This window comes from Cydia pomonella, chromosome 21 (genome assembly GCF_033807575.1).
Source record: "Cydia pomonella isolate Wapato2018A chromosome 21, ilCydPomo1, whole genome shotgun sequence".
Lineage (NCBI taxonomy): Eukaryota > Metazoa > Arthropoda > Insecta > Lepidoptera > Tortricidae > Cydia > Cydia pomonella.
Genome location: NC_084723.1, coordinates 6,953,115 through 6,969,588, shown reverse-complemented (window position 1 = coordinate 6,969,588; position 16,474 = coordinate 6,953,115). Strand labels below are relative to the sequence as shown.

The window sequence follows — 16,474 nt, the reverse complement described above, 5'->3', positions numbered from 1 at the left end:
GAGTTGCGTAAGTGGGGTACGTGATTGAAAAGCTTGAATATATCACTTTTTTTACGAGTCATCTAAAATAATACTTTTTACGATGAAGCCGATGAAATAATTCATAAAAATTGGTAAGTATCTCAGTACACAAAAATTTAGTACAAAAGACGTAAACACGCGAAGCCCTTGGCCCGACCGTCCCCCGTTTAGTCTTTTCTATGGGAGCGCGGCGGCACGTAATGGTCGAATTAAGATTTTGTATACCACACTATAACTACTACATACTTTTCATGTACGGCGTCCTAACTCAACTAAAATATTATTATTCATTTTGATACGCTGTAGTTCACTTTAAAAAAATGACATAAATATGGCTTTTTAATATAAAAGTATTATTTTAGATGACTCGTAGAAAAAGTATTGTATACAATAGTGATATAATGTATATAATAATGTAATAGTTGACTGCAGCCGTATCGAAATGAAAATTACAGTTGTATGGGCATCATGAAAAGTTCGCAATTATAGTTTGGTATACGGAATCTTAATTCAATCGTTATAGTCAACGAGTAAAAAAAATTTGCTGTCGTATCTATTCATGTCTTTGTAAAGGATGCAAACGAACATTATTTTATATGAAAAATACCCAGTAATTATAGTATCTACCTAAAGTCCCGTGATTCGTGAACCAATTTATTGTTTAAAAAAATATCTTTAATTTTTCTGTTCTTTCTATACAGAAAAATTCTAATCATCAAATTTTATAAAGCCAATTATAACCAATATTTTTCTAGCTAAATACACTAAGTTTTCAATTAAAATATTTTTCCCTACAGAAAAATATTTTCTGTCTGGCTACACAAAGAGTTCAATTTAAAATTTAATTCCCACTATTTCCAATCTACATATTCTAACATCAGATGCAAGTCAGCTTTTACTGGGCAATTTCGAATTAGAGGGGGAATTAGCATTTTGCTAACGGGTAAAATTGTTTTGCATATTTAGTTTACCAACATGCGGTCATTTGAATTTGGTCTTCAGAATGACCTATTTTATGAAAGGCTTGTTTTGTTTATTTCACCTACCAAATATTCTCTCAGTTATTATAATTCGTAAAAAGTATGGAATAGGTATATGAAATTTCCTACGATGAATTTCCTAATATTTATGTTCATAAATATTTTGCACGATGACTTCGTAAAATTTTAGGATCGTTTTTAATTTCTATAAATAAAAACCGAGTTTTTATTTTGCCCACGAACTTCGCTATATTTAAACAACTATGTTTGTCAGCTTATTTAGGTATTTATCCAATATAACATACGGCCATTACGGCCACTATGCGTAATGGGGAGAATTATTATACCAACAACAAAACATTTTAATGCCTAGACTCTTAAAATAGAGCGTTTAACAAGTAACAAAAGCCGCTTAATATAATTAACGGCATGACTGGTCGATACTAAAGAAATCACTTTCTAAATTTAACACCACAAATGGCTCTTTAGTACCTACGTGACTGGCAAATTTTCCTTCACCTCATCGCCCATCAAAAAAGTTTTCTTTTGGCACTTAAATTACCCGTTTCGGTTTCGTGTAGTAGTAGCTTTGAGTTTGTGGAAACACGGCATGCCAGATTTACATTTTACTCCGTGTTGGGTAAGATTCCTGATAGAAGAAATTAAAATATGGATTGGCGGTACCAAATGTTGTGTCGTATTGGTTTACTGAAAATATATCGTTGTACTGGTAACCAGCATCCTGTTATATATAGATACCGTGTCTTGGTGTTTAATATTAAGACGAAGCTCTTTGTAAACATAACCAGGGAATTCTAGTTATAGATATAAGTAAAATGTTAATTTTATGAAGTATGCGTTCAGAAAATAGTGAACGCTACTAATTATCAAGTCATCAAAATGTAATTAATTCCATTTCACGCGCTCCTGAACATGACGTACCGCTCGTTGGAAGATTTCATTTTTAAATAAATGAAATTGGAAAACTCGGCGGCTGATACTTGTACTGAGTAATTTTTAATTGACGTAATAACTAAATGTTTATTTACTTAAATTTAAAATTAAATAAGTAAACTAGCTAATCAATAAAACTTAACTACATGTACCTAATCTAAAACTTAATATAAACTTATAAATAAAAAATGCTCCCCAGGTCGTTATATCATGAGGTATGGTGCCCAGAAGACAGCGTTACCAATTTGGATAGCCAGACTTAGTCTCGGGCCGAAATAGCTGCTAGCCCTCTGGTCACCAGAGGCATCTACAAGGCGCTCGGAAATCTCTTTGAAATTCGTAATTTACTCGTAAAGCCCAGTAAGTCCATGTTCTTCTTTCATTCTTACTGAGCGTAAGCGTAAGCGACCTCGATGTGCGATCGTTCTGGATATGCGTGACCGAGAGCGCGGATATCATGTTTTTAATTTGTTTTTATACGTTTAAACAAAAAAGTAAGCGATAAGTTCCCTCAAACATGATATTGCCGATTTTTCGAAGCAATTTTCATATTTTAGCTTTTGTGCAAAATTTGTTACTTTTTAAAGTCATTTTAGACCTATCCAACCCCTCTGATGTTGTAAGTGTCCAAGGGCGGTGGTAATCGCTTACCATTAGGTGATCCGTTTGATCGTTTACCTCTTATTTCATAAAAAAATATGTTTTATATTTCTATCGTGCAAAAATAGTATTTGATTGTCCTCTTATACGCAAAATGAGCCAGAGGACCAAATCACTTTTATTAATTTATTATTAGTGTCAGTAAACTAACATGTAGATTAAGTTCAAAACTAACAGTTATGTGGGCCATTATGTTGTCTATAGTAAATAAATTGATTGATTGATAAAAGCCAAAAACTAAGCATTCGAATCAATGGAGTCCCTCGATAAAGCTATCAAGATTGCTAATGAAGTTTTTGGCAGCCGTATTGTGATTCCAACAAGCGCCACGACTTTTCAAAAACTCCGGTTTCTGAACCTACTGCACCTTAAGACGTAAGTAAAAAGAAAAATTTATATTTTCCTCTCGTTTTGGTTTACAGTCAGAAAACCGATTGGCCCTTGATCAAAATTAATGACAGTAGTTCAGCGGTATCACATTATACGGAGTCTTTGTAGGCCAGTAATCTATTTAATCTCCTAATTCCCTTGCCCTTAACAACAATGCCCTTTTAAAAGGAGAAATTCAATTCGAATTTTGAACTATAGGTAATGGAATAAAAGGAGGTTCCAATTTAATTAATAAAATTAAAAAAACCCACGCTATATGCCAATGAAATCTATTTTATGCCAAAAATGCCTAACATCATTTTGCAACTGATAATTTTCAAACCGCTTGATAGATTTCTATGAAACATAGCTAAGAACCACCGCAGAAAAACAGGTTTTTACGTAAAAAAACTGCATTGAAATTGGCTCATCCGTTGGAGAGCTACGATGCCACAGACAGACAAACATTGCCGTGAAACATTCAATACTCCTCTTTTTACGTCAGGGCTTAAAAAAACTACAAAACTGAATGTGGGACTTAGAAAAATAAATTTTTTTAAATCATGCAACTGTAGTATTTAAAAAAAACCTCATTACAAAACCCCTTCATCTAATAGCATCTAAGTTTCAGCACTTTTATTTATATCAAACGCAAAATAACTCTTTATGTGCGTAATGATTACTTATCGATACAGCCAGACAAGACTCAATCAGGTAATCCTATTCCAGTACCGGTATTTACTTGGACCTTTTAAGGGATCTCGACATTAGTTCGCATTACTAAATACCTTTACTTTTCCCTTCGGATCCACTAATGCACCTTTGTTTTATTCTGTTCAGATTTGTTGGAATTTATCTTAGATATTTCAAAAGCACGGGGACTCCCAATGGTCTTAAAATATTGCTTTCACTCTAAACTCCAGAAATGTACCAACATTTATTAATTCATTGTGTTATATCCCTTCAGTGATTTGTATTTTCCTTGTGGATTACAGCGTACGGTAAGCGACATTTAGCGCCGATCCCGTGGCTGAATACTTGTCGCCGACCGTACGGCAATATTGAAAAGTAATTAAACCGTTCGCAGTGACGTTCGCTATAATTTCCTGTCTCGAATCGCTTCCAGATAAGGCTCGTAACGATACCGTTTAACACCGGTGACTCACACAAATGGCAATCTTTCTCTCCCCTTTCTCTCTTTCCCTCCACGCACATATTATGTTCTTTGAGAGTCGGTAAAAATTGCTGCCTATTTATTTACTTCAAAAAATCTCTTCTTCCTCGCGTTGTCCCGGCATTTTGCCACGGCTCATGGGAGCCTGGGGTCCGCTTATTCTTTCTATTTTGCGATAAAAACACAAAAAATTGCAATGAAAGCTTTGTTGATTGACTAAGCGTTAGGGAAGGTCTGCATTTTAGCTTGGGCAAAAATGCTTTTGGTATGTCCGGATGTTCTCCTCTACAAGTCTCAATTTTAGACAGACCGCCCGATTCGAAGAATGATTAAGACACGTTTAAGTTCTTGGAAAGATCTCGGAAAGATCTTCAAATTCTTAAAAAGCAATCAAAATGGTTACTTTTATTTACAAAATACAATTACAAATATGGAATCAATATTGATTAGCAACTCGATATCGGAAAGTTCAAAATGCCGGTGTAGTGTCATACATGTGCGCTGTTTGTTACTTTAAGAACATAACAACTTTTCTGCTATCAGGTTGCCATGGTTACGCCAAAGTATTTTTAACAGAGTGCTCCAAGGCCGCAATTACATTTCATTATTATAGAAATGTGATCACAGATATAGGAGTCAATGTAAAATGACAAACCCATGATGGTGTAATTTGACAAATTTGACGTATATGATCATAATTGTAGGATTACTGTCAGATAGGAGCCATCGCTCTGTTGTTTGAGTGAGACAACGCTATGCGCGCATTATAGCGACACCCCGCTAGCACGCCGGAGCAACGTGCAAATTGGATGTAATGTGCCATGTGCCATAGACACTTACGATTCCCGTCTCTCTAGAGATACTTAACAGACGCGATGTCCCAAACGACTTTCCTTCTTTTAAAAGCTTTTATTTAGTTTCACCTGTCCCATTGTCTGTCTGTCCGTAATCAAGTTAAATTTGTCCGGTTTCCATTGAAGCTGAAAATTTGCATACATAGGTATGTAAGTCGGGTGACAAATGACATTGCAATATTATGTTACCATAAGCCGTAAAAGTGCATCGGCGACTTTATCAATGAATTTATTCATAATTTTTCCATGCAATTTCGTAGCCCACTGTATCATCGAGCTGATTTAATACTGGAGACAAGAGGCTCATAGGAACATAGGAACTCTGTGATGAAATAACGCAACCTAACTGTGTTTGATGTTGTAAGAATTGTCTTGATGAGTAGATATTAATTGCATGTGGAAAAAAGTACAGTAAGCGTTAAAAGTACAAGTTTACAAACCAAAATGGTATTTTTTGCCAATTATTAATTCAATTTATTTTGTTATTCCAACAATGGCTTCAAAGTAAACAATGATACTAATACATTTCCATATCCATCCGGCATGTTTTCTTTATTGGACAATGCAATACTTACATTGGCTAATTCCATTTACAAACTCATTGAAGCTAGGAAAAGATTTTCCTCCACCTTTTCCTCAGATTTTTTTTTATGGATTTAGGTGTCGTCACCTTGCTAATAATAATAATAAGCTTTATTGGCTTAGGACTACGTTGAGTTGCGACAAGTGACTTCAAATATGGATAATTTTATGGGGTTCAACAATATTTTTGTCTTACATTACATTTTGTATGACAGCCGGGATTTGAACAAGATTTGTGGAAACAAACAAGTCAAAGATATGAAGTTTCGTGATGACTCCCTGATACGAAAAGTTGTGAATAAATCACAAGCAGAGAAATACAGGTGAAGTTAGACCACTTGGGCAGTCTTTATGGCTTGGACACAAGGTTAAATCTCGACTGTCATATCTGAATAATTATTTAGCTTTGATGTTCGTAGATAATGACATTGATAATGAAAGGCAGTCATTTGTTTTCTCGCTCAAACTTAATTGTTACAAGAATTCATTATAAGTATTAAGTATTGATATAGTAGGTATAGGTTGGCTATTTATATTTAAGTATGTTTTAATTGAATTGAAATGGCCTGTATTCCTGCCACATTTTTTTTTTACATTTTTCTTTTATAATTATACAAGACGTATCCATTTATTTATATATGTTTTTACTCTTTTTCTGTTTCTTCTTCTTTGTCACGCTGTTTTTGATAAAGGCTTCTTCCAGGCGGCGCCACTCTTCGCGGTCGTTTAAGAGTCTTAAGGAAAATCATCTTCCCAGTTTTTTTACGGTTTACATTGAGGTCTTTTCTTTCTTCTTGGGTACAAGAACATTCTGTGATATCTTTTGTCCATTGTTCATTTTGTGAGCGCGTTATGTGCCCTATCTGTTTTCATTTGTGTATTCTTTGGGAAACGTCATCTATTTTGGTTGTTTTCTTAATGTTTGGGAGTTTGCATCGATCTCTTAGTTTTATTCCCAGCATACTCCTCTTCATACTTTGTTGACTGACTTTGACTTTGTGCTCATTTACACATATATGTTAGGAGTATACATGAGTTGTACATTTTTAGTAAGTACTTGAATTTTAATGTGTAAATGATTACCATAATTAAGTAATTATGTATTTATAAAAATACTAACTTAACCTTCTCCAAGTTACTCAAGTAATGAAATTAAAAGATAGGTAAGGCTCATCCAAAAAGACTAAAATGTTTTATATTACTGCAGTTAAATAGTAAACTTAAGGATGACTTACGCTAGTATGGTCCGAGCTGGGGCTTCCGAGACTTCATTTTCTATGACGGATAATCGGTGAGTACCTACGTTAAGAAAATTGAATTGGATGCCTCGGCCCCGACCTGGAACGTTCTGGCGATAGTTATTCAATTCAATTCAATTCAATTCAATATTTTTAATTCGAATAATACAATCCATATTAGTGTTAGTACATAGCACAGCAAAACTTTTAAATCTATGTTAGTGACACCTATAACAACAAACAAAAATAAAAATAATAATAAACATTAATTAAAAGCGGCGCGGTGCGGCGAGCGGCGGCGCGTGCAGCCTTACCCAGCGCGCGAACAAAGGCGAGTCCCAGCGCTGCGCCAGCACGCTTAGAATACTGTTTGGGCTACTGCGAAGACGGTTTAGTAATGACGCACACCGCTTTCTAACTATTGCGTCGAAACTATCAGTGTGCGCCTCAGCAAACATAGTTGACGCACTGCAGTAACGCGGCAGCCCAAACAGCACTCTAAACGCGTTATTGTATTGCACGCGCAGTGCGTTGTATGCCCGCTGCGTGAAATTGACCCACAGATTGCACGTGTAGAATGTCTGGCAGTATGCTTTAAAAAGCGTTAACTTCACTTCAGTACTACAACGAGCAAATCTGCGGGCCAGCATGTTACTACGAACACACAACGCCCTGCGCTCCCTCTCCATGTCATCATTATCTGACATGTTTTCTGTTACCCGGTGGCCAAGGTACTTAAACTTCTGTACAACTTTTAAAGCGGTACCACAAAGGGTAACAGGTGTCATTTTGTATGATTTTGGTCCAGCTTTAAATTGTATTACCTCGCTTTTCGAGGTATTGTACCTTAACCCATGGGCAACTGCATATGATTCAGATGTCTTCACCAATCTCTGCAGTGCACCAACCGAGGGGCTCAGCAGCACCATATCATCCGCGTAGCTGAGGTTATTAACATACACCCCGTCTACGTGACATCCGACATAGGTACTGCTGAGCTCCTCGATTAGCTCGTTCATGTATAGATTGAACAGCTTAGGTGAGCTCAACCCCCCTTATATCCTTAATTTTTATATCTCGTCGGTGGCAACAAGCATACGCCTACCCTGCTGGTAAGCAATCCCCGTAGCTTATGGACGCGTGCAACTCCAGATATGTTACATGCGCGTTACCGACCGTTTAAAAACATGTATACTCCTTTTTTGAATAATATACTGTCGTCCCCCGAGAAAACCTTGGCAGGGAGCTCATTCCACAGCCGGAGCGTCCGCGGGAGGAAATTCATCTTAAACCGCACAGTACGCGACAATTTAGGTTCTAAGGTGTGAGGATTAACACCCTGCCGATCATTGGCATGATGTTAGTAAGCTCTGGCAAAAAGACTTAGCAAAGGGCTGGCAGATTCCTGACTTAACAAATCAGCCTTTATAGCGAGGAAATTTAATCCTACTATAAGCCACTTAGACTTATTTAAGTTATGCTTTTAAATTTATTTGTTACTACAAAAAGTAATTAATAATTATTCACACCCGCTCGCTACCGCTTCTAGTGCAAAAGAATTCTTTATGGACAGCCTTTGCACCAGAAACGACTCGGAGCGGGATTCTGAAGTTTAAATTCTAGGTTTACATTATATCGTTATTCACTGTAGCGTTTATTTACTCGTATATTGCATGTTATAAAGTAATTAAAGTGAAAATAACAGTTTATCTTGTAACTGACGATGGTTCGTAATTTAACGGAAATATTTTTATTATACCTGCTAAAGAAAAACTTACATATATACAAAGTTTCATTGAGACAAATAAATAACTACAATAGCTATTTCCTTTAGTCCACAGTTTGCAAAGTGAACGCAAACAGCTACCCATTGGGAAATCAATATTCTGTTTTGACTGGAAAAGAGTGGAATCGAATATGACCGTTTATTGGTATGCAGGAAAATATTCCTGACGGTTTAAAAATGTTTCGATGAAAAAATATTCGTCAAGGGTTGGTTATAAGTGCCTGTAATAGTATTTTACAGTACATATGGGGCTACTTTATAGCACTAGTGCGAGAAGTAGCATATTATGTTACTGTGTCGAACATTTAAAGGGCCATATGTACTGTAAAACGTTGTACGATACATGTGCGAATAGGTAATTCGCAACTCGTGTCGATTTAAAACACTCCCTTCGGTCGTGTTTTAATTTATCGCCACTCGTTTCGAATTTCCTATTTTTCGCACTTGTATCGTAATGTACTATTATACAATAATTATAAAATAGAGAGCTTTTCAGTCGAGTACCATGTTTAGGCCATTGCCAACTCTGCTTCGTTAAGCTTGCTGAGTTGCGTAAGTGGGGTACGTGATTGAAAAGCTTGAATATATCACTTTTTTTACGAGTCATCTAAAATAATACTTTTTACGATGAAGCCGATGAAATAATTCATAAAAATTGGTAAGTATCTCAGTACACAAAAATTTAGTACAAAAGACGTAAACACGCGAAGCCCTTGGCCCGACCGTCCCCCGTTTAGTCTTTTCTATGGGAGCGCGGCGGCACGTAATGGTCGAATTAAGATTTTGTATACCACACTATAACTACTACATACTTTTCATGTACGGCGTCCTAACTCAACTAAAATATTATTATTCATTTTGATACGCTGTAGTTCACTTTAAAAAAATGACATAAATATGGCTTTTTAATATAAAAGTATTATTTTAGATGACTCGTAGAAAAAGTATTGTATACAATAGTGATATAATGTATATAATAATGTAATAGTTGACTGCAGCCGTATCGAAATGAAAATTACAGTTGTATGGGCATCATGAAAAGTTCGCAATTATAGTTTGGTATACGGAATCTTAATTCAATCGTTATAGTCAACGAGTAAAAAAAAATTTGCTGTCGTATCTATTCATGTCTTTGTAAAGGATGCAAACGAACATTATTTTATATGAAAAATACCCAGTAATTATAGTATCTACCTAAAGTCCCGTGATTCGTGAACCAATTTATTGTTTAAAAAAATATCTTTAATTTTTCTGTTCTTTCTATACAGAAAAATTCTAATCATCAAATTTTATAAAGCCAATTATAACCAATATTTTTCTAGCTAAATACACTAAGTTTTCAATTAAAATATTTTTCCCTACAGAAAAATATTTTCTGTCTGGCTACACAAAGAGTTCAATTTAAAATTTAATTCCCACTATTTCCAATCTACATATTCTAACATCAGATGCAAGTCAGCTTTTACTGGGCAATTTCGAATTAGAGGGGGAATTAGCATTTTGCTAACGGGTAAAATTGTTTTGCATATTTAGTTTACCAACATGCGGTCATTTGAATTTGGTCTTCAGAATGACCTATTTTATGAAAGGCTTGTTTTGTTTATTTCACCTACCAAATATTCTCTCAGTTATTATAATTCGTAAAAAGTATGGAATAGGTATATGAAATTTCCTACGATGAATTTCCTAATATTTATGTTCATAAATATTTTGCACGATGACTTCGTAAAATTTTAGGATCGTTTTTAATTTCTATAAATAAAAACCGAGTTTTTATTTTGCCCACGAACTTCGCTATATTTAAACAACTATGTTTGTCAGCTTATTTAGGTATTTATCCAATATAACATACGGCCATTACGGCCACTATGCGTAATGGGGAGAATTATTATACCAACAACAAAACATTTTAATGCCTAGACTCTTAAAATAGAGCGTTTAACAAGTAACAAAAGCCGCTTAATATAATTAACGGCATGACTGGTCGATACTAAAGAAATCACTTTCTAAATTTAACACCACAAATGGCTCTTTAGTACCTACGTGACTGGCAAATTTTCCTTCACCTCATCGCCCATCAAAAAAGTTTTCTTTTGGCACTTAAATTACCCGTTTCGGTTTCGTGTAGTAGTAGCTTTGAGTTTGTGGAAACACGGCATGCCAGATTTACATTTTACTCCGTGTTGGGTAAGATTCCTGATAGAAGAAATTAAAATATGGATTGGCGGTACCAAATGTTGTGTCGTATTGGTTTACTGAAAATATATCGTTGTACTGGTAACCAGCATCCTGTTATATATAGATACCGTGTCTTGGTGTTTAATATTAAGACGAAGCTCTTTGTAAACATAACCAGGGAATTCTAGTTATAGATATAAGTAAAATGTTAATTTTATGAAGTATGCGTTCAGAAAATAGTGAACGCTACTAATTATCAAGTCATCAAAATGTAATTAATTCCATTTCACGCGCTCCTGAACATGACGTACCGCTCGTTGGAAGATTTCATTTTTAAATAAATGAAATTGGAAAACTCGGCGGCTGATACTTGTACTGAGTAATTTTTAATTGACGTAATAACTAAATGTTTATTTACTTAAATTTAAAATTAAATAAGTAAACTAGCTAATCAATAAAACTTAACTACATGTACCTAATCTAAAACTTAATATAAACTTATAAATAAAAAATGCTCCCCAGGTCGTTATATCATGAGGTATGGTGCCCAGAAGACAGCGTTACCAATTTGGATAGCCAGACTTAGTCTCGGGCCGAAATAGCTGCTAGCCCTCTGGTCACCAGAGGCATCTACAAGGCGCTCGGAAATCTCTTTGAAATTCGTAATTTACTCGTAAAGCCCAGTAAGTCCATGTTCTTCTTTCATTCTTACTGAGCGTAAGCGTAAGCGACCTCGATGTGCGATCGTTCTGGATATGCGTGACCGAGAGCGCGGATATCATGTTTTTAATTTGTTTTTATACGTTTAAACAAAAAAGTAAGCGATAAGTTCCCTCAAACATGATATTGCCGATTTTTCGAAGCAATTTTCATATTTTAGCTTTTGTGCAAAATTTGTTACTTTTTAAAGTCATTTTAGACCTATCCAACCCCTCTGATGTTGTAAGTGTCCAAGGGCGGTGGTAATCGCTTACCATTAGGTGATCCGTTTGATCGTTTACCTCTTATTTCATAAAAAAATATGTTTTATATTTCTATCGTGCAAAAATAGTATTTGATTGTCCTCTTATACGCAAAATGAGCCAGAGGACCAAATCACTTTTATTAATTTATTATTAGTGTCAGTAAACTAACATGTAGATTAAGTTCAAAACTAACAGTTATGTGGGCCATTATGTTGTCTATAGTAAATAAATTGATTGATTGATAAAAGCCAAAAACTAAGCATTCGAATCAATGGAGTCCCTCGATAAAGCTATCAAGATTGCTAATGAAGTTTTTGGCAGCCGTATTGTGATTCCAACAAGCGCCACGACTTTTCAAAAACTCCGGTTTCTGAACCTACTGCACCTTAAGACGTAAGTAAAAAGAAAAATTTATATTTTCCTCTCGTTTTGGTTTACAGTCAGAAAACCGATTGGCCCTTGATCAAAATTAATGACAGTAGTTCAGCGGTATCACATTATACGGAGTCTTTGTAGGCCAGTAATCTATTTAATCTCCTAATTCCCTTGCCCTTAACAACAATGCCCTTTTAAAAGGAGAAATTCAATTCGAATTTTGAACTATAGGTAATGGAATAAAAGGAGGTTCCAATTTAATTAATAAAATTAAAAAAACCCACGCTATATGCCAATGAAATCTATTTTATGCCAAAAATGCCTAACATCATTTTGCAACTGATAATTTTCAAACCGCTTGATAGATTTCTATGAAACATAGCTAAGAACCACCGCAGAAAAACAGGTTTTTACGTAAAAAAACTGCATTGAAATTGGCTCATCCGTTGGAGAGCTACGATGCCACAGACAGACAAACATTGCCGTGAAACATTCAATACTCCTCTTTTTACGTCAGGGCTTAAAAAAACTACAAAACTGAATGTGGGACTTAGAAAAATAAATTTTTTTAAATCATGCAACTGTAGTATTTAAAAAAAACCTCATTACAAAACCCCTTCATCTAATAGCATCTAAGTTTCAGCACTTTTATTTATATCAAACGCAAAATAACTCTTTATGTGCGTAATGATTACTTATCGATACAGCCAGACAAGACTCAATCAGGTAATCCTATTCCAGTACCGGTATTTACTTGGACCTTTTAAGGGATCTCGACATTAGTTCGCATTACTAAATACCTTTACTTTTCCCTTCGGATCCACTAATGCACCTTTGTTTTATTCTGTTCAGATTTGTTGGAATTTATCTTAGATATTTCAAAAGCACGGGGACTCCCAATGGTCTTAAAATATTGCTTTCACTCTAAACTCCAGAAATGTACCAACATTTATTAATTCATTGTGTTATATCCCTTCAGTGATTTGTATTTTCCTTGTGGATTACAGCGTACGGTAAGCGACATTTAGCGCCGATCCCGTGGCTGAATACTTGTCGCCGACCGTACGGCAATATTGAAAAGTAATTAAACCGTTCGCAGTGACGTTCGCTATAATTTCCTGTCTCGAATCGCTTCCAGATAAGGCTCGTAACGATACCGTTTAACACCGGTGACTCACACAAATGGCAATCTTTCTCTCCCCTTTCTCTCTTTCCCTCCACGCACATATTATGTTCTTTGAGAGTCGGTAAAAATTGCTGCCTATTTATTTACTTCAAAAAATCTCTTCTTCCTCGCGTTGTCCCGGCATTTTGCCACGGCTCATGGGAGCCTGGGGTCCGCTTATTCTTTCTATTTTGCGATAAAAACACAAAAAATTGCAATGAAAGCTTTGTTGATTGACTAAGCGTTAGGGAAGGTCTGCATTTTAGCTTGGGCAAAAATGCTTTTGGTATGTCCGGATGTTCTCCTCTACAAGTCTCAATTTTAGACAGACCGCCCGATTCGAAGAATGATTAAGACACGTTTAAGTTCTTGGAAAGATCTCGGAAAGATCTTCAAATTCTTAAAAAGCAATCAAAATGGTTACTTTTATTTACAAAATACAATTACAAATATGGAATCAATATTGATTAGCAACTCGATATCGGAAAGTTCAAAATGCCGGTGTAGTGTCATACATGTGCGCTGTTTGTTACTTTAAGAACATAACAACTTTTCTGCTATCAGGTTGCCATGGTTACGCCAAAGTATTTTTAACAGAGTGCTCCAAGGCCGCAATTACATTTCATTATTATAGAAATGTGATCACAGATATAGGAGTCAATGTAAAATGACAAACCCATGATGGTGTAATTTGACAAATTTGACGTATATGATCATAATTGTAGGATTACTGTCAGATAGGAGCCATCGCTCTGTTGTTTGAGTGAGACAACGCTATGCGCGCATTATAGCGACACCCCGCTAGCACGCCGGAGCAACGTGCAAATTGGATGTAATGTGCCATGTGCCATAGACACTTACGATTCCCGTCTCTCTAGAGATACTTAACAGACGCGATGTCCCAAACGACTTTCCTTCTTTTAAAAGCTTTTATTTAGTTTCACCTGTCCCATTGTCTGTCTGTCCGTAATCAAGTTAAATTTGTCCGGTTTCCATTGAAGCTGAAAATTTGCATACATAGGTATGTAAGTCGGGTGACAAATGACATTGCAATATTATGTTACCATAAGCCGTAAAAGTGCATCGGCGACTTTATCAATGAATTTATTCATAATTTTTCCATGCAATTTCGTAGCCCACTGTATCATCGAGCTGATTTAATACTGGAGACAAGAGGCTCATAGGAACATAGGAACTCTGTGATGAAATAACGCAACCTAACTGTGTTTGATGTTGTAAGAATTGTCTTGATGAGTAGATATTAATTGCATGTGGAAAAAAGTACAGTAAGCGTTAAAAGTACAAGTTTACAAACCAAAATGGTATTTTTTGCCAATTATTAATTCAATTTATTTTGTTATTCCAACAATGACTTCAAAGTAAACAATGATACTAATACATTTCCATATCCATCCGGCATGTTTTCTTTATTGGACAATGCAATACTTACATTGGCTAATTCCATTTACAAACTCATTGAAGCTAGGAAAAGATTTTCCTCCACCTTTTCCTCAGATTTTTTTTTATGGATTTAGGTGTCGTCACCTTGCTAATAATAATAATAAGCTTTATTGGCTTAGGACTACGTTGAGTTGCGACAAGTGACTTCAAATATGGATAATTTTATGGGGTTCAACAATATTTTTGTCTTACATTACATTTTGTATGACAGCCGGGATTTGAACAAGATTTGTGGAAACAAACAAGTCAAAGATATGAAGTTTCGTGATGACTCCCTGATACGAAAAGTTGTGAATAAATCACAAGCAGAGAAATACAGGTGAAGTTAGACCACTTGGGCAGTCTTTATGGCTTGGACACAAGGTTAAATCTCGACTGTCATATCTGAATAATTATTTAGCTTTGATGTTCGTAGATAATGACATTGATAATGAAAGGCAGTCATTTGTTTTCTCGCTCAAACTTAATTGTTACAAGAATTCATTATAAGTATTAAGTATTGAGATAGTAGGTATAGGTTGGCTATTTATATTTAAGTATGTTTTAATTGAATTGAAATAGCCTGTATTCCTGCCACATTTTTTTTTTACATGTTTCTTTTATAATTATACAAGACGTATCAATTTATTTATATATGTTTTTACTCTTTTTCTGTTTCTTCTTCTTTGTCACGCTGTTTTTGATAAAGGCTTCCTCCAGGCGGCGCCACTCTTCGCGGTCGTTTAAGAGTCTTTTCTAGTCTTAAGGAAAATCATCTTCCCAGTTTTTTTACGGTTTACATTGAGGTCTTTTCTTTCTTCTTGGGTACAAGAACATTCTGTGATATCTTTTGTCCATTGTTCATTTTGTGAGCGCGTTATGTGCCCTATCTGTTTTCATTTGTGTATTCTTTGGGAAACGTCATCTATTTTGGTTGTTTTCTTAATGTTTGGGAGTTTGCATCGATCTCTTAGTTTTATTCCCAGCATACTCACCTTCATACTTTGTTGACTGACTTTGACTTTGTGCTCATTTACACATATATGTTAGGAGTATACATGAGTTGTACATTTTTAGTAAGTACTTGGATTTTAATGTGTAAATGATTACCATAATTAAGTAATTATGTATTTATAAAAATACTAACTTAACCTTCTCCAAGTTACTCAAGTAATGAAATTAAAAGATAGGTAAGGCTCATCCAAAAAGACTAAAATGTTTTATATTACTGCAGTTAAATAGTAAACTTTAAGGATGACTTACGCTAGTATGGTCCGAGCTGGGGCTTCCGAGACTTCATTTTCTATGACGGATACCTACAAACCTACTACCGGATGTGAGTACCTACGTTAAGAAAATTGAAGTGTCGGATGCCTCGGCCCAGACCTGGAACGTTCTGGCGTTAGTTATATCCTTAATTTTTATATCTCGTCGGTGGCAACAAGCATACGCCCACCCTGCTGGTAAGCAATCCCCGTAGCTTATGGACGCCTGCAACTCCAGATATGTTACATGCGCGTTACCGACCGTTTAAAAACATGTATACTCCTTTTTTGAATAATATACTGTCGTCCCCCGAGAAAACCTTGGCAGGGAGCTCATTCCACAGCCGGAGCGTCCGCGGGAGGAAATTCATCTTAAACCGCACAGTACGCGACAATTTAGGTTCTAGGGTGTGAGGATTAACACCCTGCCGATCATTGGCATGATGTTAGTAAGCTCTGACAAAAAGA

At 35.6% G+C, this 16,474-nt stretch overlaps 1 protein-coding gene across 1 annotated transcript; it reads right to left on the bottom strand.

The window, feature by feature from the left end:
- Positions 1-6,964: 6,964 nt before the first annotated feature.
- On the bottom strand, positions 6,965-7,883 carry LOC133529498 (uncharacterized). The gene has a single exon (XM_061867219.1). It carries the CDS (start codon positions 7,849-7,851, stop codon positions 7,102-7,104), a length of 750 nt encoding a protein of 249 aa, XP_061723203.1. The 5' UTR covers positions 7,852-7,883; the 3' UTR covers positions 6,965-7,101.
- Positions 7,884-16,474: the final 8,591 nt, after the last annotated feature.